Source organism: Bufo bufo, chromosome 2 (assembly GCF_905171765.1).
Source record: "Bufo bufo chromosome 2, aBufBuf1.1, whole genome shotgun sequence".
NCBI classification, from domain to species: domain Eukaryota; kingdom Metazoa; phylum Chordata; class Amphibia; order Anura; family Bufonidae; genus Bufo; species Bufo bufo.
This window is the reverse complement of record NC_053390.1, coordinates 718,227,186-718,249,905: the sequence shown is the minus strand read 5'-3', so window position 1 is coordinate 718,249,905 and position 22,720 is coordinate 718,227,186. Positions and strand designations below refer to the sequence as shown.

The 22,720-nt window shown below is 45.3% G+C and overlaps 1 protein-coding gene across 1 annotated transcript; it reads left to right on the top strand.

Annotated features, from left to right (window-relative positions):
- The first annotated feature begins 886 nt into the window (after positions 1 to 886).
- LOC120991017 (zinc finger MYM-type protein 1-like) lies at positions 887 to 6,156 on the top strand. The gene is made up of 7 exons (XM_040419905.1): positions 887 to 900; positions 947 to 1,062; positions 1,144 to 1,259; positions 1,375 to 1,644; positions 3,239 to 5,506; positions 5,595 to 5,702; positions 5,791 to 6,156. The coding sequence occupies exons 1-5, from the start codon at positions 887 to 889 to the stop codon at positions 5,498 to 5,500; spliced, it is 2,778 nt and encodes a 925-aa protein (XP_040275839.1). The 3' UTR covers positions 5,501 to 5,506; positions 5,595 to 5,702; positions 5,791 to 6,156.
- The last annotated feature ends 16,564 nt before the right edge of the window (positions 6,157 to 22,720 follow it).

Here is a 22,720-nt window from a genome sequence, read left to right as displayed (position 1 = left end):
CTGTGAGAAAAAAGTCAGTTAAGGGTTCTTTAACACTTGCGTTTTTCTTTTCCGGCATAGAGTTCCGTCACAGGGGCTCTATACCGAAAAGAACTGATCAGGTATATCTCCATGCATTCTGAATGGAGAGTAATCCGTTCAGTTTTGCATCAGGATGTCTTCAGTTCAGTCGTTTTGACTGATCTGGCAAAAGAGAAAACTGCAGCATACTACGGTTTTCTCTCCGTCGAAAAAAAACTGAAGACTTGCCTGAATGCCGGATCCGGCATTTTTTCCCATAGGAGTGTATTAGCGCCACATCCGGCATTGAGAATACCGGAATGCCGGATCCATCCTTCCGGCCTGCGCATGTGCAGACCGGTATAAATGTGAAAAAATGTACAAGACGGATCCGTCTGTCCGCATGACAAGCGGAGAGACGGATCCGTCCTTGCAATGCATTTGTGAGACGGATCCGCATCCGGATGAGTCTCACAAATGCTTTCAGTCAGCGGCGGATCCGGCGGATCACACTGCCGCAAGTGTGAAAGTAGCCTAAAAATGAACATTTTTAATGGACGTTTATTTCACTGATTCCTTTGGATCCATTCAATTATATGGGGCAGTCTATCATTTAAAAACGGACAAGATAGAACATGTTCTATTTTTTTACGTCTGTTTTTCACAGTCAAAAAACTGCCATGTGAATAACCCCATAGACTACCATTGGTCTTAAAACAGATGTGTGATGGTCTTAAAAAAAATGCAACTTGTGAGAGGGCTCCTGGTTTCTGTGGAGGGAGATGTCAAGTCTGTGTGCAGCTCTGCCTGTGACTGCCATTGGGTCAGTCTACATGGGGTCCAGGCAGCTGCTGTTTGCTGGTACTTGTTTTTTAGGATGGACACCATGCTTGGTGGATAGTGAGTGTGGCTGAATTTGTAAAGATGCCTTCCTGTGTCATTCCAGCTCTTGCTATTTGGAGACCAACGCGGTCAACTATAAGGAAAAACTCCTTACCCAGCTTAACTATACCCTACCAGGAGAAACAAGGACCTTCTCAAACATCATCACAAAGACACAAGGTAAGTGAATGCATGGACACTAATGCTTGGTGGATAGTGAGTGTGGCTGAATTTATAAGATGCCTTCCTGTGTCATTCCAGCTCTTGCCATTTGGAGACCAACGCGGTCAACTATAAGGAAAAACTCCTTACCCAGCTTAAACTATACCCTACCAGGAGAAACAAGGACCTTCTCAACATCATCACAAAGACACAAGGTAAGTGAATGCATGGACACACATGTCTAACCATGATATTGTCATGTGTATGGTGGCCCAATGAGTGACCGTAAATAAATATTTTAGTTAGAATTATTTTATTTTTTTGGGGCAGAAGACTACACCTTTGCTGTTAGCTATTATGCCAAACAAAAAAGAATCAGGTGCACAAGGCAGAAAGAGGAGAAAGATAGAGCAGAAGCAGCAAGCTAAAATAGCTGGAAGCCTTGACAGGCTTCTTGTGAACACAGCTGTAAGTACATTAGGATCACCATCACCAGTATCATCACAAGAGCCTCACGAACAGGAACAAGTGCCTGTGGACATTCCTATTGTTACTTTAGAAACAGAAGAGACAGCTTTGTGTGAAGATGCTCCTACTTCTGCTCAGCCAAATACACTGCTCAAAAAAATAAAGGGAACACTTAAACAACACAATGTAACTCCAAGTCAATCACACTTCTGTGAAATAAAACTGTCCACTTAGGAAGCAACACTGAGTGACAATCAATTTCACATGCTGTTGTGCAAATGGGATAGACAACAGGTGGAAATTATAGGCAATTAGCAAGAAACCCCCAATAAAGGAATGGTTCTGCAGGTGGTGACCACAGACCAATTCTCAGTTCCTATGCTTCCTGGCTGATGTTTTGGTCACTTTTGAATGCTGGCGGTGCTTTCACTCTAGTGGTAGCATGAGACGGAGTCTACAACCCACACAAGTGGCTCAGGTAGTGCAGCTTATCCAGGATGGCACATCAATGCGAGCTGTGGCAAGAAGGTTTGCTGTGTCTGTCAGCGTAGTGTCCAGAGCATGGAGGCGCTACCAGGAGACAGGCCAGTACATCAGGAGACGTGGAGGAGGCTGTAGGAGGGCAACAACCCAGCAGCAGGACCGCTACCTCCGCCTTTGTGCAAGGAGGAACAGGAGGAGCACTGCCAGAGCCCTGCAAAATGACCTCCGGCAGGCCACAAATGTGCATGTGTCTGCTCAAACGGTCAGAAACAGACTCCATGAGGGTGATATGAGGGCCCGACATCCATAGGTGTGGGTTGTGCTTAGAGACCAACACCGTGCAGGACGTTTGGCATTTGCCAGAGAACACCAAGATTGGCAAATTCGCCACTGGCGCCCTGTGCTCTTCACAGATGAAAGCAGGTTCACACTGAGCACATGTGACAGACGTGATAGAGTCTTGAGACGCCGTGGAGAACGTTCTGCTGCCTGCAACATCCTCCAGCATGACCGGTTTGGCATTGGGTCAGTAATGGTGTGGGGTGGCATTTCTTTGGAGGGCCGCACAGCCCTCCATGTGCTCGCCAGAGGTAGCCTGACTGCCATTAGGTACCAAGATGAGATCCTCAGACCCCTTGTGAGACCATATGCTGGTGCGGTTGGCCCTGGGTTCCTCCTAATGCAAGACAATGCTAGACCTCATGTGGCTGGAGTGTGTCAGCAGTTCCTGCAAGACGAAGGCATTGATGCTATGGACTGGCCCGCCCGTTCCCCAGACCTGAATCCAATTGAGCACATCTAGGACATCATGTCTCGCTCTATCCACCAACGTCACATTGCACCACAGACTGTCCAGGAGTTGGAAGATGCTTTAGTCCAGGTCTGAAAGGAGATCCCTCAGGAGACCGTCCGCCACCTCATCAGGAGCATGCACAGGCGTTGTAGGGAGGTCATACAGGCACGTGGAGGCCACACACACTACTGAGCCTCATTTTGACTTGTTTTAAGGACATGACATCAAAGTTGGATCAGCCTGTAGTGTGTTTTTCCACTTTAATTTTGAGTGTGACTCCAAATCCAGACCTCCATGGGTTGAAAAATGTTATTTCTATTTTTTTTATTTTTGTGTGATTTTGTTGTCAGCTCATTCAACTATGTAAAGAACAAAGTATTTCAGAAGAATATTTAATTAATTCAGATCTAGGATGTGTTATTTTTGTGTTCCCTTTATTTTTTTGAGCAGTGTATTTCTGCTCAGCCAAATATTATACTAGAAAGAATTGACCTCAAAGTCTTCACCGATATTGGCTATTGGCCAGATACTGTGGATGAAACTTTGAAAACTGAACTTGTCAAGAGAGGAACAGTGGAACTACAGAATAAGGATGCATTGTTTCCAAAAGATAGTGATGGCAGGTCTTTTTCTAAGGAATGGTTCCACATGAATTTGGAGAATGGCGAGACTATGTTAAGGACATGGTTAGTGTTTTCACCTATGAAATGTGCTGCATATTGCTTTCCTTGTATGCTTTTCCAGAAGGCCAAAGGGAAAAGTTCATTTGGAAAGTCTAATGGATTTAAAGCATGGAGAAAACTAAACCCCAGGTTGCTAGAACATGAGCGTAGTTTTTACCACCTTCGTGCATTTACAATGTGGAAAGAATTTGAAATGCGGCTACAAAAACAAGAAACTATTGATGCTGCTGCCCAGCTTGTACAACAGAGGTCATTTGAAAAGTGGAGGGCAATCCTAGTGAGAATACTTGACTGTGTGCTATATCTAGCAAGGCAATCCTTACCCTTACGTGGTCATTCTGAAAATATAAGCAGTGATGATAAGTGTGGAAATTTCCTAGAAACTTTCAAGCTACTAGCAAAATATGACCCAGTTGCCAATCAGCACCTTCACAAAGTTCAGCAGGCACATGGGTACTCTGTATCCTACCTCTCTCCACAGAGCCAGAATGAGTTCATCAGCTTGCTTGGTGATCATGTTAGAACAGCCATCTTGCAAAAAATCACAAAGGCCAAGTATTTTGCTATCATGTTTGATAGCACTCCAGATATTTCTCACACTGACCAAATGTCTCAAGTGATTCGATATGTTCACATTGAAGATACTGAAGTCAACGTTCTCGAATCATTCATTGATTTTATTCAGTTATCTGGGAAATCAGCAGATATTATTACAAAACACATTTGTGACAAGTTAACGACAGATGGCCTTAAGCTGGAGCACTGCTATGGCCAAGGATACGACAACGCAGCAACTATGGCTGGACACATTACTGGAGTCCAGAAGCGCATTTTGGATATCAATCCCAAAGCAGTGTTTGTGCCATGTAACAATCACTCGCTCAATCTTGCCGGTGTGCATTCAGTTGGTGTTGGAACAAAGTCTATAACTTTCTTTAGCACTGTAGAAAAATTATATACTTTCTTCTCAAGCTCCACCCATAGATGGGATGTTCTTAAGGAACATGTACCAATTAACTTAAAGCGATCATGTGACACAAGATGGAGTTCAAAGCATGAAGCTGTATGTGTACTTGCTAAACACACTGATAAAATAATAGATGCTTTGGAAATGCTGCGAGACAGGCCAGGAGAAAACTTTGAAACCAAAGGGGATGCAGGAAGTCTATTAGTTTGCATTATGACTTATCCTTTTTTTTCATTCTTGCATTTTTGGAGTCCAGTATTAAACGAAGTGAATGATGCTCAGCTCTACCTGCAGCAAAAAGGACTTGCCCTTGATCAATGTGTGCAAAAGCTGAAAGCACTGGTTTTATTTTGCCAGGAAAAACGAGACAGTGTAGTGTTAGAGGCAACTGAGAAAGCTCTTCAAATATGTCAAATGTACAACATTTCTACAGAGAGAAGAGTTGGAAGACGTAAAAAGATGCCTGGTGAGCTAAGTTGTGATGCTGGCTTGACCTTAATACAAGAAACAAGAAGAGAACAACTAGAAGCAATTGATCGTCTTAAAGCAGAAATCACAAAACGCTCAACACAGATGAATATGGTTCACCAGAGATTTGCTTTCCTGCATATCCAGACTTTGCTAGATATTGAAAAAGATGATTTTATCATTGAACAAATTGAGCACACATGTGCTAAGTACACAGAGTTGAATGCTGCAGTTATGTTCAATGAAATAAATCGCCTTCGGAAGCACATTGTCTTGTATAAGGAAGTCAACACCGATGAGCAGCCTGCTAACTGGACAGCTTTAGATTTGCTTCGATGGGTGTACAAGTGGAAGCTGCAGGAGAGTTTGACTAACTTTGTTGTTGCATTAAGAATATTTTTAACCATCACTGTTTCAACTGCCAGTTGTGAAAGAAGTTTCTCCAAACTGAAATTAATCAGAACATATCTAAGATCTACAATGAGCCAGGAAAGACTGACTAACCTAGAAATGCTTTCAATCGAGCGAGATTTCAAAATAGAGTTTGAAACCGTAATTGAAAAATTTGCAAAAATCAAAAGCAGGCGATTTTAAATTGAGGTAAGTGGATTTACTTGGATTTAGAATTGACTGAACATTAGCTATAATGTTGTCTACTAGATTTCAAGTATGCTTTTGTTTTTTGTAGGTTCTGGCCTGCTTCTTGTTTTACTTCTTGTTTTACTACAAACCAATTCAGCGGCAGTTAAGAGTTTATCTGTTATCAGGATGTTGCACAGTACAGCAGTGCCATGAGGTAAGTGGATTTACTTGGATTTAGAATTGACTGAACATTAGCTATAATGTTGTCTACTAGATTTCAAGTATGCTTTTGTTTTTTGTAGGTTCTGGCCTGCTTCTTGTTTTACTTCTTGTTTTACTACAAACCAATTCAGCGGCAGATCAGAGTTTATCTGTTATCAGGATGTTGCACAGTACAGCAGTGCCATGACAGTAACTGGCAGTAGGAATCTAAGCACAGAAGCTTTCTATGGATCAGGGATTGTGTAGAGCTGTGTTCTGGACTCATGGGAACAGACCAAGATGAAACTGGATATCAGTGTCCATTATGTATGGTATGTAAAGCCATATGGAACCCTGTATTTTATAAAATCCTGCAATAAATTGCGGTATATGTCTCTTTTATAGTATTAGTGGTAATATTGGTCTTGGTATGCCTGTGGGGCGTCATTCTATAAAAAGGCGCATGCACAAAAGTTAGGGGGCGCCATACTCCGGGTGCTGGCAACACACGCTACGCCACTGGTTGGATTGCAGCAGATAATGTTTCCAGTCGGTTAAGCACCACCCAGTCTTCCACCAAGTCCAGGCTCAGTAGCCAAGAGTCTGCTCAACCCAATCCTCACCCTGATCCTCCTTCCTCCCACCATGGAGAGTCTGGGCAAACAAGTGATCCCACTCTCTGATATTCCGAGGAACTTTTTTCAGCACCATTCTTTCATTTGGCCCTCTTGCAAAGCAGGATTGAAGAGGGACAGATCTTGTGCCCTGATTCCCAAACTCTTGAGCATCCACAATCAGAAGAAGATGACGGTGGGGAACGGAAATTACCATTTAATGAGGTGGATAATGATGAGACACAGTTGCCAATAACTCAATGGCAATTACTGTCTCAAGAGGTAGAGAAAGAGGATGAGACACAGTTGTCAATCACTGAGGTAGTGGTTAGGTCTAGAGTTGAGCGAACACCTGGATGTTCGGGTTCGGCAGGTTCGGCCGAACTTGAAAAAAAAGTTTGAGTTCGGGACCCGAACTTGACCCAAACTTGACCCCGAACCCGAACCCCATTGAAGTCAATGGGGACCCAAACTTTTGGCCACTAAAATGGCTCTAAAATAGCCCTAGAAACAGCTAGAGGGCTGCAAAAGGCAGCAAAATGTGCTTAAGAGCATGGCAAATGCTCTGCAAACAAATGTTGATATAAAAAAAAAAAGACCTTAAAAAAAAAAAATTAGGAATGATGTAGGAGGAAGAGGTTGAGGAGGCGGTGAATGGGTGGATGTGGCCGTGTAGGCTCACGTGGCAGTCTAGGTGGAAGCGGCGGCGAAGGTAGAATAGGTAGCCAACACAGATATGTGTTATTTTGCATTTTTACATAGGGGTATCCCCCAAAATATTGGGACATATAAAAAGAAAAAAAAGGAATAAGTGCACTTGAGTACAAGGATGGATGGTTGAGGCTGTTAGAACTGTCTATTCTGTACAACGTACAGACAAGTCCTGAGGGATCCAAGCCTGGTTCATTTTAATGAACGTGAGCTTGTCCACGTTGGCTGTGGACAGGCGACTGCGTCTGTCTGTAATGACGCCTCCTGCCGTGCTAAATACACGTTCAGAGAGTACACTGGCTGCAGTGCAGGCCAGCACCTCCAAGGCATTCAGGGCAAGCTCTGGCCATGTGGACAATTTGGAGACCCAGAAGTTGAATGGGGAAGAACAGGTACTGTTCCACCATGTTGTTCAAATGCTGCCTCCTGCTAACACGCTCCATATCAGCAGTTGGGGCCGGTTGTTGCGGTGAGGTGACAAAGCTTTTCCACATGTCGGCCATGCTAACCCTGCCGTCTGAGGTGTTGGCGCTGACACAGCTGCGTTGGCGACCTCTTCCTCCTCCCCTGCCTTCGCCTTGTGCTTCAACTTGTCCCCCGGCATCAGTCGGGAATGCTCTCAGGAGCGCCTCTACCAGCGTGCGCCTGTAGTCGCGCATCTTCCTATCACGCTCCAGTGAGGGAATTAAGGACGGCACATTGTCTTTGTAACGGGGATCCAGCAGGGTGGCCAACCAGTAGTCAGCACACGTTAAAATATGGGCAACTCTGCTGTCGTTGCGCAGGCACTGCAGCATGTAGTCGCTCATGTGTGCCAGGCTGCCCAGAGGTAAGGACAAGCTGTCCTCTGTGGGAGGCGTATCGTCTGCGTCCTCCGTATCCCCCCAGCCACGCACCAGTGATGGGCCCGAGCTGTGTTGGATGCCACCCCGCTGTGAACATGCTTCATCCCCATCCTCCTAATCCTCCTCGTCCTCCAGTAGTGGGCCCTGGCTGGTCAAATTTGTACCTGGCCTCTGCTGTTGCAAAAATCCTCTTTCTGAGCCACTTCTAAAAGACTGGCCTGAAAGTGTTAGAGATGACCCCTCTTCCTCCTCCTCGTCCTGGGCCACATCCTCTTCCATCATCATCCTAAGTGTTTTCTCAAGGAGACACAGAAGTGGTATTGTAACGCTGATAACGGCGTCATCGCCACTGGCCATGTTGGTGGAGTACTCGAAACAGCGCAACAGGCCACACAGGTCTCGCATGGAGGCCCAGTCATTGGTGGTGAAGTGGTGCTGTTCCACAGTGCGACTCACCCGTGCGTGCTGTAACTGAAACTCCACTATAGCCTGGTGCAAGGTGGAGTTCCACATGGTGGGCACGTCGCATATGAGGCGGTGAGCGGTAAGGCCGAAGTTATGCTGTCGAGCAGACACCCAAGCGGCGGCAGGATGAGAACGCCGGAAGCGCGCACACACCAAATTCAGCACATGCGCCAGGCAAGGAATGTGCGTCAAACCGGCTAGTCCCAGAGCTGCAACGAGATTTCGCCCATAATCGCACACCACCAGGCCGGGCTTGAGGCTCACTGGGAGCAACCACTCATCGGTCTGTTGTTCTACGGTCTGTCATTTACCCAGTGTGCAGTTAGGGAGATATAGCGTCCCTGGCCGTGCTTACTGGTCCACGTATCTGTGGTTAGGTGGACCTTGCCACAGATGGCGTTGCGCAATGCACACTTGATTTTATCCGATACTTGGTTGTGCAGGGAGGGCACAGCTCTCCTGGAGAAGTAGTGGCGGCTGGGAACGACGTACTGTGAGACAGCAAACGACATGAGCTGTTTGAGGCTGTCCGTCTCCACCAGCCTGAATGACAGCATTTCAAAGGCCAGTAGTTTAGAAATGCTGGCATTCAGGGCCAGGGATCGAGGGTAACTAGATGGGAATTTATGCTTTCTCTCAAAGGTTTGTGAGATGGAGAGCTGAACGCTTCCGTGTGACATGGTGGAGATGCTTGGTGACGGAGGTGGTGTTGTTGGTGGCACATCCTCTGTTTGCTGGGCGGCAGGTGCCAACATTCCTCCAGAGGTGGAGGAAGAGGCCGAGGCAGCAGCAGAAGAGGGAGCAGGAGGGGCCTGAGCCCTTTCTTGGTTTTGAAGGTGCTTACTCCACTGCAGCCCATGTCTTGCATGTAGATGCCTGGTCATGCAGGTTGTGCTAAGGTTCAGAACGTTAATGCTTCGCTTCATGCTCTGATGGCACAGTGTGCAAACCACTCGGGTCTTGTCGTCAGCACATTGTGGGAAGAAGTGCCATGCCAGGGAACTCCTTGAAGCTGCCTTTGGTGTGCTCGGTCCTTGGTGACAGTGGCCAGTAGCAGGCGAACTGTTTTGGTGATGGCTGCTCTGCTTTTGCACCCTGCTCCCTCTTTTGCTATGCTGTTGGCTCGGTCTCACCACTGCCTCTTCCTCCAAACTCTGAAAGTCAGTGGCACGACCTTCATTCCATGTGGGGTCTAGGACCTCATCGTCCCTTCCATCGTCTTCCACCCAGTCTTCCTCCCTGACCTCCTTTTCGGTCTGCACACTGCAGAAAGATGAAGCAGTTGGCACCTGTGTTCATCATCAGAGATGTGCTGAGGTGGTATTCCCATGTCCTCATAAGGAAACATAAGTGTGTCATGCCCTGCTCAGACGATGTGCGGAGGTCTGTCAGATTAGCAGCACGTGTCTAATCATTTGTTTTGTTTTGGAGTCGTGCTAGATCCGCCTCCCTTCAGGTGCTCTGGGTGGGGTCATTGGCTTAAATTACTTTCACTCCCAGGGGGCCGTGCGGGTTATAGAAATCAGTCTGGCCTTGAAAGCAAGGAAGGAAGGATTGTCTGTTCCAGCTCAGATAAGATAAGTTTGGTTTCTGTTTTTGTTGTTTGCTGTCTAGGCTGTTTGTGTGTCGTCTGTCCCCTCCAGGTTCTGAGGGAGCAGGCTGCCCCTATTCCCCTTTCACCATCTCAGGGATTCTAGGGTATTTTCAGCCCAGGCACGAGGACACATTATTCCTACCTTCAAGGTCTGAATGTGGGCTTAGCAGTGTAGGGAGAGAAGTCAGGGATTTGCTAGGAGGTGACTTTTCCCCAGCTTCTCGCCTAGAAACTTGTTTGTTGGTTTATCTGTGTATCTGAGATCCAGTCCGCCGTGACATTATAACCCGCCATACTGTGACTGCCATTACTCAGCGTTTTTTTGATGGCGTCAATTGATGCGCTAGTTGACCGCATGCAGGGATTATCCCTAGAGGTTGCGGATCTGCGTAGTTCGGTCACACGGTGTCAGAGTGTTCTGGCATCAGGTGCAGGTCAAATTTGTGGGGAGCCTAAAGTCGCTCTTCCTGAGAGATTTACAGGGGGTGCAGATGATTTTATCCGCTTTAAAGAGTCATGCAAATTGTATTTTCGGCTGCGTCCATCTTCGTCAGGTGATGAAAGTCAGAGGGTTGGTATAATCATTTCTCTGCTTAAAGGGGACGTGCAATCCTGGGCCTTTTCTCTGCCGCCCGGTTCTCTGGCCCTCTGGTCGGTGGAAGAATTTTTCAAAGCCCTGGGATTAATTTACGATGACCCAGATTGGGTCTCGATGGCGGAATCTAAATTGCGTAATTTATTACAGGGTGAACATACTGCAGAATTAGGAGATGGGCTACAGAGTCAGAGTGGAATGACCCCGCGTTACGTAGTCAGTTTTGTCAAGGGTTATCTGAGAGGTTGAAAGATGCCCTGCCTTTTCATGAGTACCCGGATACTTTAGAGAATGCTATGTTTTTGGCAGTACGGTTAGATAGACGTATCAGAGAGAGGTGTAAGGCTCCCTCCGCGCAAGGGATCCCTTCTGTGAGTGGCTTCGTCTCACCTGCTTCCCAGGGTGATATTACATATAGCTCTGGGGTAGGGGAGGAACCCATGCAGCTGGGTCAGATATCTTTCCGTTCTGGTAGTAGAGACTTTAGGAGATTGCATAAACTATGTTACTACTGTGGTCATTTTGTTTTTGCTTGTCCTTTTGTTAAACCGCATGATGATAAGAAAGAGAAAAAGAAACCCGTCCTGACTCTTGGTAGCGTGAATGGAGTGGTGGAGCAAGCAGGTATGCAAGCTCCCTGTAATACTCGTTTTCTCCTTCCAGCTATGGTGGCGCTAGGCTCAAGAATTTTTTTTGTTGAGGTATTCATTGACTGTGGTGCTGGGGTAAACCTTATTGACTTTCTTTTTCTTCAAAATCTGGGTCTAAGTACTTGCACTTTACAAATAGAGATTCCGGTGTTTGCAATAGATTCTTCCCCTCTTTCTCAAAGGAGTCTCACTCATATTGCACATGGTATTCAGTTAAGGGTGGGTTGATTCACATGTTGAGATTATGTTTTGTTTTGTCCTGACGGATTTGCCCGCTCCTATAGTCTTAGGGTTACCGTGGTTGACAAAATATAATCCAATTATAGATTGGCAAGCAAGACAAATCATTGGTTGGAGTGAATTTGGTTCAGATAATTGTCTTGGCACATCTATCTCTGGTGTGTCCACTACGGTTCTACCTCAGTATCTTTCAGATTTTGCGGATGTCTTTTCGGAGGGTTGGGCTCAGGAATTGCCCCCTCATCGTGACTATGATTGTCCAGTTAATCTCATCCCTGGGGCTAAGTTGCCAAAGTCTCGGCTTTACAATCTTTCTCAACCCGAAAGAGAGGTCATGCGGAAGTATATCGCCGAGAGTTTGGCAAAAGGTCATATTAGGCCATCTAAGTCTCCGGTGGCAGTAGATTTATTCTTTGTAAAGAAAAAGGATGGATCGCTGAGACCTTGTTTGGATTTCCGGGAATTGAACCGTATTACGGTCCGGGATCCGTATCCCCTTCCTTTGAGCTCCGACCTTTTTGATCATATTGTTGGTGCCAAGGTGTTCTCCAAGTTGGATTTGAGAGGGGCCTACAATCTGATCAGAATCAAGGAAGGGGATGAGTGGAAAACGGCCTTCAATACGCACGAGGGTCATTTTGAGAATCTGGTTATGCCTTTTGGGTTGACGAACGCGCCAGCGGTATTTCAGCGATTCGTCAATGAAATTTTTCATCATTTGGTGGGGAGGTTCGTGGTAGTTTACTTGGATGACATTTTAATTTACTCTCCTGATCTGAAGACCCATCAGGATCATGTGAGACAGGTTTTGACGATCCTTCGGGAGAATAAATTATATGCCAAATTGGAGAAATGTGTGTTTTCTGTGCAGGAGCTTCCGTTTTTGGGATATCTGCTTTCTGACTCTGGTTTTCGTATGGACCCCGAAAAGGTCTGGGCGGTTCTGGAATGGGACCGACCAGAGAATCAGAAAGCTTTGATGTGGTTTTTGGGGTTTACTAATTATTATAGAAATTTTTTTTTGAACTATTCTACCATTGTAAGACCTCTGACTGATATGACAAAGAAGGGCGCTGACGTCTCTGTTTGGTCGGATGAGGCATTGCAGGCCTTTTCGACTATTAAGGAGTATTTTGCGTCTGCTCCCATTCTGGTGCAGCCCGATGTGTCTCAGCCATTCGTGGTCGAGGTTGATGCATCAGAAGTGGGGGTTGGAGCGGTGCTGTCGCAGGGTTCATCTCCTGGCAAGTGGGTCCCGTGTGCTTTTTTTTCCAAGAAGCTCTCGGTCGCCGAGAAGAATTATGATGTGGGAGATAGAGAGTTGCTGGCCATCAAGTTGGCCTTTGAGGAATGGCGTCACTGGTTGGAGGGGGCGTCTCACCCCGTTACTGTATATACGGATCATAAGAATTTGGCTTACCTGCAATCTGCCAAGCGTCTGAACCCTAGACAGGCCAGATGGTCACTGTTTTTTACCAGGTTCAATTTTGTGGTTACTTTTCGCCCGGGGGTTAAAAACATCAAGGCAGATGCGTTGTCTCGCAGTTTTCCTGGGGGATGTGATTCAGAGGATCCTGCTCCGAATTTGGCTGATGGGGTGGTGGTCTCCGCTCTGTACCCCGAATTGGAGATGGAGGTGTTGGGAGCCTAGGAGGGGGCTCCTGGTTCTTGTCCCCAGGGAGGTTGTTTGTTCCCAAAGAACTATAGAACTAAGAACTAGTATTCAAGGAACATCATGATACTGTCCTTGCTGGACATCCTGGTGGTAAGTACACCTGTGACCTTGTGTCCCGGAGGTTCTGGTGGCCCGGGTTTCGTAAGAGCATTGAGGATTACGTGGCAGCTTGTGAAACCTGTGCACGATCTAAGGTTGCTCATACTCGACCGGCTGGTTCACTCCTTCCTTTGTCTATTTCGTCTCGTCCTTGGACGCACTTGTCTATGGACTTTATTACGGATCTGCCGAGTTCCTCCGGGAAAACAGTAATTTTGGTGGTAGTTGACCGTTTTAGCAAGATGGCTCACTTTATATCGTTAACTAGTCTGCCTAATGCCAAGACTCTTGCGCAGATTTCTGTTGATAATATCGTGAAATTGCATGGTATTCCTTCGGATGTGGTTTCTGATAGGGGCACGCAGTTTGTCTCCAGGTTTTGGAGGGCGTTCTGCTCTCGGCTTGGCATTCAACTTTCGTTCTGTTCGGCTTTTCATCCGCAGTCGAATGGACAGACAGAGCGTACTAATCAAAACCTGGAGACCTACTTGAGGTGCTTTGTGGCGGAGAATCAGGAAGACTGGTCCTCATTCTTGTCCCTAGCAGAGTTTGCTTTGAATAACCGTAGGCAGGAGTCCACGGGTAAGTCGCCATTTCTTGGCGCATATGGTTTTCATCCTCAGTTTGGTACCTTTTCTGGGACTAGTTCCTCTGGGATGCCAGAGGAGGAGAGATTTTCTTCTGCCTTATCTTCTATCTGGCGGAGGATCCAAGTGAATTTGGAGATGATGGTTGAGAGGTATAAGCGAATGGCTGACAAGAGACGTGTGACTGGTCCGGACCTGTGTGTGGGTGATCTGGTGTGGTTGTCCACTAAAAATATTAAACTGAGAGTGCCATCTTGGAAACTGAGTCCAAGATTTATTGGCCCGTACAAAATATCTGCGGTGATCAATCCAGTAGCGTTTCGGCTGGATCTTCCGCAGACTTGGAGGGTCCATGATGTATTCCATAGGTCTTTATTGAAAAAATATAGAGTTCGAGATCTCCAGGGTTCTTGACTCTAGAGTTCTTCGGGGTTCCCTTCAGTACCTGGTACACTGGAGGGGATACGGCCCTGAGGAGAGAATGTGGGTTCCGGCGCTGGATGTCAGTGCCAGCCGACTGGTTAGGTCTTTTCACAGATCCCACCCGGATAAGGTTGGTCCGTGGTGTCTGGAGGTCACCCGTAGAAGGGGGGGTACTGTCATACCCTGCACAGATGATGTGCGGAGGTCTGTCAGATTAGCAGCACGTGTCTAATCATTTGTTTTGTTTTGGAGTCGTGCTAGATCCGCCTCCCTTCAGGTGCTCTGGGTGGGGTCATTGGCTTAAATTACTTTCACTCCCAGGGGGCCATGCGGGTTATAGAAATCAGTCTGGCCTTGGAAGCAAGGAAGGAAGGATTGTCTGTTCCAGCTCAGATAAGATAAGTTTGGTTTCTGTTTTTGTTGTTTGCTGTCTAGGCTGTTTGTGTGTCGTCTGTCCCCTCCAGGTTCTGAAGGAGCAGGCTGCCCCTATTCCCCTTTCACCATCTCAGGGATTCTAGGGTATTTTCAGCCCAGGCACGAGGACACATTATTCCTACCTTCAAGGTCATATTCCTGGCCTAAATGTGACAGTCACTTATGCATGTCTAATCCTAGATGTGCAGTATATCAGAGGGTTTTTTCACCCCAGTAAGCAAAAAGCCGTATTTCTGGCCTAAATGTGACAGTCACTTATGCACGTCTAATCCCAGATGTGCAATATATCAGAGGGTTTTTTCACCCCAGTAAGCAAAAAGCTGTATTTCTCGCCTAAATGTGACAGTCACTTATGCACATCTAATCCTAGATGTGCAGTATATCACAGGGTTTTTCACCCCAGAAAGCAAAATGCCGTATTTCTGGCCTAAATGTGACAGTCATTTATGCACGTCTAATCCTAGATGTGCACTATATGAAACAGATGGTTTTTTCCACCACAGTAAGCAAAAAGCTTTATTTCTGGCCTAAATGTGACACTCACTTATGCACGTCTAATCCTAGATGTGCACTATATGAAACTTCCCCCCCCCCCCCCAGTAAGCAAAAAGCTGTATTTCTGGCCTAAATGTGACACTCACTTATGCACGTCTAATCCCAGATGTGCACTATATGAAACAGATGGGGGTTTTTTTTAACCCAAGGAAGCAAAAAGCTGTATTTCTGGCCTAAATGTGACAGTCACTTATGTACGTCTAATCCCAGATGTGCAATATATCAGAGGGTTCTTAAAGAGGGTTCTTAAAGTCATACGTGACAATTTTTGGAACTTACATTTAATTGACGTATGGCGGACATGTCACCCTAACACGCTAGATTATACATTTTACTCCCCAGTGCATGGTACCTATCATCGCCTAGACTACCTGTTTACATCTAAAGAACACCTACACCTCTGTAGCGAAGCCTCAATAGGCTCCATGCATCTCTCGGACCATTCCCCAATTTTCCTCTCAGTGATGGCCCCAAACACATGCTATAATTGGCGACCTAAATGAAACCCTATTGGGACACCAAACCACGCTTGATTCGTTAACCAAGCACATTAGGGAATATTTTTCCCTAAACGAACACCCTGATCTCTCTGCCAACACCTTGTGGGACGCACACAAACCCTACATTAGAGGCCAATTTATCAACATTGGATCACACCAAAAAAGGTTGAGGGAGAAAGCGATTGACGAGGCCCTTAAGAACATTCAACGACTTGAGTCCTGCCACAAAAAGAACCCCACTGACTCCCATCTACAAGCTCTATCGAATCATAGAGCAGAACTTAAGGCCCTTTTGCAAGCTAAAGCTGCAAATATTATATGAACTCCCAACACAAATTTCTTGCCCATGGCGATAAAGCAACCAAATTCCTAATGAACAGGATAAAGGGGAGGAGAGCCGCAAACTATATACACCAGCTAACCTCACCCGAAGGTAAACCAGTTTTCTCTGCCCCCCAGATTGCTGCTCAATTCCGATCCTTTTATGAAAACCTCTACAACCTCCCCTCCAACACAACCCCAGAAACACGGGCTCCCATTATCTCAGCCTTCCTAGACTCCTCCAATATCCCTTCCCTCTCCTCTGCACAAAAGATAAATTTGGAAGCCCCCTTCAGTCTAGTCGACCTCACCAAAGCACTATGCCAAATGCCACAAGGGAAGAGCCCAGGCCCAGATGGCCTCCCAGTCTCATACTATAAAACCTTTCATGAACTCCTCCTCCCTTACCTTCTTAAAGTCTGCAACCTTTCTCTCCAAGGAGTCCCACTATCTAGAGACATGACAACTGCTCATATCACGCTCATCCCTAAAAAGGGGAAAGATACCAAGCAATGCTCCAATTACAGACCTATATCTCTCCTAATTATAGACCTCAAACTTTTGGCCAAAATGTTGGCTAACAGGCTAGCGAATCTTCTCCGCCATCTTGTCCACGGGAAAACATTCGACAGAGTTAACTGGGCTTATCTGAAACAAGTCTTGTTGAGGTTTGGCCTCCCTGATCCCTTTGTGCAAGCCACCTTTGCCATGTATGCACAAGCAACGGCCCTGGTTCTGGTCAACGGGAATCTTTCCTCTTCTTTTGGCATAAGTAATGGAACTCGCCAAGGTTGTCCCCTATCTCCACTCCTATTCATCCTAGCCCTGAACCACTTTTGTCTACTATAAGGAGGGATCAAAGGATTGAAGGTCTATATTTGGGAGGCAGGGAACAAAAAATTGCCTTTGCGGATGATGTTATGATGATGACTGTGAACCCGACAGTCTCTCTGCCCTGCATTCAGGCCCACCTTAACCTCTACAGCATAGTTTCAGACTTTAAGATCAATGCCAGCAAATCTCTAGTCCTGTGTTCGGATATCCCCCTTTCCACCAAGCAACAATTAATGGAGAACTCATCCTTCAACTAGTCTTCCCCCACCATTACCTACTTAGGAGTTAAAATTAGCCCTAAAATAACAGAGCTCTTCTCACTAAACTACATCCCATTAAGATCCGCAATATTTGACGCCATAGACAAACTCGCCCAATCCAACCCCACACTGTCTTGGTTTGGTCGCAAGAACCTGCTTTCATCCCTAGTCCTCCCCCGCCTCACTTACTTACAGCAAGTTCTTCCCATCCCCATACACAATCATTACTATGTTTCATTACAAAAAAAAATTTGATCCTTTGTTTGGAATGGGAAGAAAGCGAGACTCTCGTTCTCCCTCCTCACAAAGCCTCGACAAGCTGGGGGCATAGGCCTTCCGAACCCAGATTTATATGGCAAGGCTATACTGCTCTTGAGAGCAATATCCTGGCTATGCCCTTACCTGCAATGCGCCGCAGTAGAAATTGAACTCGACATAGTAAATAAACCCGCCAGGGCACTTTTGCTGGGCCATCAAAACGCCCTACTTGGCCCGCTAACCCACTACCCAATTATCAAAGCCACCTTAGGGCTTGGAAGTGGCTTTCCACATCTCATTGTTCCATCCCCTTTCCTTCTCCACTTTTAACAGTAAAAGATATATTAGGCACGGCTTCCCTTACATTAAGAGCATTAGTTTCACAGGGGCTAAAGTCCTCATTAACTCCCTTAATAGCGTTGATGAGCTCTCCAGGGGACATGATGGATCTAGAAGCCATGAATACCCTACTTAATCCTCAGCCGTGAGATCTTTTCTCAATCTCATATCTTAGGTCCTACATAAGGCAACATGTCTACATGGGCGACCTCCATCGTCCCCTAGTATGGCTCGAGTCAATAATATCCCAACCTACTGTCACCGCCAGATCTCTGAGAAGTTCTGACAGACGTTCTTCAGTACCTCTTGCATGATGTTCTTTTGTTTTGGTTTCGTTTTGTCATCTTTTCTCCCTCTCCCAGCTGTCATCTATTAGCAGTGATTGCCTCCCTTTATATCCCCTCTCATACTGCCTCACTTTGCAGTTTATACTACTTCCTGGATTGTGCTCACTGCTAGATGCTGCAACTGCTGGTTCCTCAGATAAATCTATTCCTTTATTTGTGTTTTCCTGTTAGCTTGATTCTAGGTGACCCTGACTCCCTCTGTATTGAGTGCAGGGAGCCGGTGGTCGTGTCCTCTCACTATTATAGGGTTTTCAGGTGTCACTCAGTCTAGGTAAGTGGGCATGCAATTTTCTATCATAAAGATCTTTGCATGGGCTGAGCATTCAGGGAGAGCTCTAGGGCTTTTATAGGGCTCACCCATATGTTCCTTAGTTTGGGATCAAGTCAGTCAGATCTTTATTTATTACTTCTAGTTTTCTTCAACACCATCCGTGACACCTACTCCCCCTAGAAAACTTATCTCACAACTTTATAGCAGATTATGACTCCCTCCTATTCTAGCCAAGCCATCATTCATAAAACAATGGGAACTAGACTTGGATATCACAATTCTCCCTTCACAAACTTCTTGAATCACCACACAAGGCCTCCCGCTGTGTCCGAATCCAAGAGAATGGATACAAAATCCTCACTCGATGGTACAATACACCAGACAAGACATCACTCTTCTCAGAGACTGCCTCGGACACATGTTGGAGGTGCTTTAGAGAGAAAGGGACCTTCCTCCACATTTGGTGGTCTTGTCCTCTAATTTCCAAATGGTGGTCAGAGATATTCTCTCTTGCCAACAAGGTTTGCCACACATCCATCCAACCGTCTCCACAACTAGCCTTATTGTCCCTCACCCCTGAAAATGACCATGCACATGTACCCTACATATTCACACAGATGCTGATAGCAGCTTGTCTCTTGCTTCCTAGATACTGGCTCCAAACCCCGACCCCCTCTATGGAACAATGGTTTCAGAAAATAGATCAACTACATAGATTTGAGGAACTGACCTCATGAGAAACCCGCACACATGTTGCTTTCCTTAAAAAATGGCTTCTCTGGTCAAATTATAGATTCCCTAAAAACCCCACCTAGACTACATATGGTGTGAGACAGATATCTGATAAATAGTGGTCCAAGTTGGCTTCATTATTAAAGCACCATACTCTGGCCTCTCCTGGTCTATCTCAATAAGTAGAGCAAGTGAGTCTCACTTCACCCCTCCACTCGTATGTAATCAGCAATAAACATTTGAGGCTGTTCTCCAACTCTTAAGTTACGATGTACCTTCCATGTATTGCATTCTCTCAATAATGTTACCCCTGGATGTCTCTCTCTTTTATTTATTCTTATTGGGCACATTATGTATTTGCCATATACTCAACATGTACTCACAATGTCCTTTTTTTTTTTTGAGTATTTTCTGGGCTTGCACGACCGTACATTGGCATTCTGTTACCTCCTATGTTTCTAATGAAAATAGTAATAAATATATAATAATAAAAAAAAAACTAGATAATACATTTGCGGCCTTTGTTGCATTTGTCACAGTCCAATACAAGCGTTAGATACTGCTGTTATATTCTGGTAATAAAAAAACACCCATTTTGTGGCAAGATAATATATTTGCGGCCTTTGTTGCATTTGTGACAGTCAACTACAAGCTTTAAATACTGCAGTTATATTCAGGGTTTAACAAAAAACACCCATTTTGTGCAAGACACTACTTTTGGGGCCTTAGCTGCATTTCTGACAGTCCAATACAAGCCTTAAATACTGCAGTTATATTCTGGGTTTAAAAAAACACCCATTTTGAGCAAGACCCTACATCTGGGTCCTTTGCTGCATTTGTTAGATTGTCAGGGCTGACCTATTAACACATGTTGAGACACGGCAAAAATAGTTATTTACAAGTGGTCACATGGACCAATAGTTGTCTCTTTGTTTACATGTGTTACTTTTTACCTATATATAAAACATAACATTTATTTATTTTTTAAATAAAATATTTCTACCTATGACTAACATATTAAAATTATCAGCTGTGTCTGTGAATGGAAATGTTCAGTCGTGGTCGCTCGAGTCTGCCCTGTTTGTTCTCAGTATAGGCTAGCTGAGAGACTCTCATTTATTTTTCCTGCCTAACAGGCTCCCCTGTTCCATACGGTTACTGCCATTATAACATATACTCGCACTGTTATCTCACAGTGCGCTAAGGCTAGGAGTCTGTGAGTTTCCTCTTATCAAGCCTTACTATCTCATTCAGGCTGCATAATCATCACTTTTCCAGACACTCGCTGTGTACAAGTACACATATAGTTCACACTCTGCCCCCCCGACATGTTTCGCCAAACACTTGGCGTCCTCAGGGGTTTTGGGCAGTCTGCTGGTGAAGGGGGCGGGACCCAGACTTTTAACACCTCCCTCTGATGACATCACCGTGTCATTAGCTATTATGTGTCTATTTTGTTGCTGTGTTCACTTTTCTGGCCTATCACCGGTGACTTCTTAGGATCTTATGCCTTCTAGTCACTCCCATATGGGTTCTTGTCCAATCAATGCTCACCTTCTTGTTGCGCATGCGTCAGGAATTAAACTTAATTCTATCCAAGCGTCTTCCAATGCGCATGTCACCGGACTTATACATCATACGTGAATTAGTTCTCCACTGCGCATGCGTACAGTGTTGGTAATTTTTCCAATACAATGGATCGAGTCCACGTTCTCCACTGCACATGCGCCCACTCCTAGAAGGCTCTCCAGTATGTTGCCATTGCTCATGCGTAAGAACTTCGACACATTTTATTTATTCATTTTCTACTGCGCATGTCAATGCACATATTTAATAATTCACTCCATCCATCTCTTGCGCATGCGTTCAGTCTTAGTGCATTCTACGATGAGTTTTTCTTGCGCATGCGCTAGAACTTTGAGCTAGACATGATTCTCAACACTTTTTCCCCTGTGTATGTCACTGAGCCCATCAAGGGGCCCATCCATCCATTGCGCCTCCTTATTCGCTTTCTACTGCGTATGTAGGTGTACATATCCACTAATTCACTCTTACATCTCTTACGCATGCGTTCAGTCTTAGTGCATTTTACAGTGAGTTTTCGTGCGCATGCGCCCACACTTTGAACTTGAACGTGATGTTTTAAGCTTCTTCCACTGCGCATGTCTACAGACTTATACGTTGGATAGGTAAATTATATTATAGATGGAATTAATCAGGTCCAGGTTCGCCATTGCACATGCGTTCAGTCTTAGAAGAATTTCTAGTGGCTTGCCATTGCTCATGCACTAGAGCTTAAGAGCATTTTATTAATTCATTTTTTGCTGCGCATATCAGTGTACATATCCAATGATTAACTCTATCCATCTCTTGCGCGTGTGTTCAGTTTTAGTGCATTTTACGCTTGTGGGATCTTAGAGGAATGATGCATATGTGAACCCCTCATTCAGCCCATGTGGGGCCAGGCTTCTGAGACGGTAAATCCATCTCGTTTCTTCCTGTTGTAATCTTCTATCCAGATTGCCCATTCTTGGGCCCAACTTCAGTTTTTGAATACCCCATACTTTTAGGGTCTGAGCATTACATAGAAACATAGAAACATAGAATGTGTCAGCAGATAAGAACCATTTGGCCCATCTAGTCTGCCCATTACCATTATGTTTGGTTTGTACATGTCTGGAAAGAGAAGTGTTAATAGTATTAATAGTACTTGTGTCGTTTTTCCTATATATAGTTTAGGACATCCATACTGGATGGCATATATGACTCCTGTTGATTTGCAGTTGATGTATTCTATTATTTGATATTTTTTATTATCCACTGGATTTGTGAATTCCTTCTTAGGTGTAATTTTTTCACAAAATATGCAATCACCACAGGGATATGATCCCTTTGTACTTAGCCATGTGTGTGTGTGTCTTGTTTTTCGTTACGTATGAAATGACTGTGTACCAGTTTTTCTTTTATATTCTGCCCCCTTCTGTAGGTGATAGCAGGGTTTGGGGAGATGATTTATTTTAGCTCTTCATCTGCTAATAATACACTTCTCAAAAAAATAAAGGGAACACAAAAATAACACATCCTAGATCTGAGTTAATTAAATATTCTTCTGAAATACTTTGCTCTTTACATAGTTGAATGTGCTGACAACAAAATCACACAAAAATAAAAAAATGGAAATCAAATTTTTCAACCCATGGAGGTCTGGATTTGGAGTCACAGTCAAAATTAAAGTGGAAAAACACACTACAGACTAATCCAACTTTGATGTAATGTCCTTAAAACAAGTCAAAATGAGGCTCAGTAGTGTGTGTGGCCTCCACGTGCCTGTATGACCTCCCTACAACGCCTATGCATGCTCCTGATGAGGTGGCGGACGGTCTCCTGAGGGATCTCCTCCCAGACCTGGACTAAAGCATCTGCCAACTCCTGGACAGTCTGTGGTGCAACATGATGTTGGTGGATAGAGCGAGACATGATGTCCCAGATGTGCTCAATTGGATTCAGGTCTGGGGAACGGGCGGGCCAGTCCATAGCTTCAATGCCTTCGTCTTGCAGGAACTGCTGACACACTCCAGGCACATGAGGTCTAGCATTGTCTTGCATTAGGAGGAACCCAGGGCCAACCGCACCAGAATATGGTCTCACAAGGGGTCTGAGGATCTCATCTCGGTACCTAAT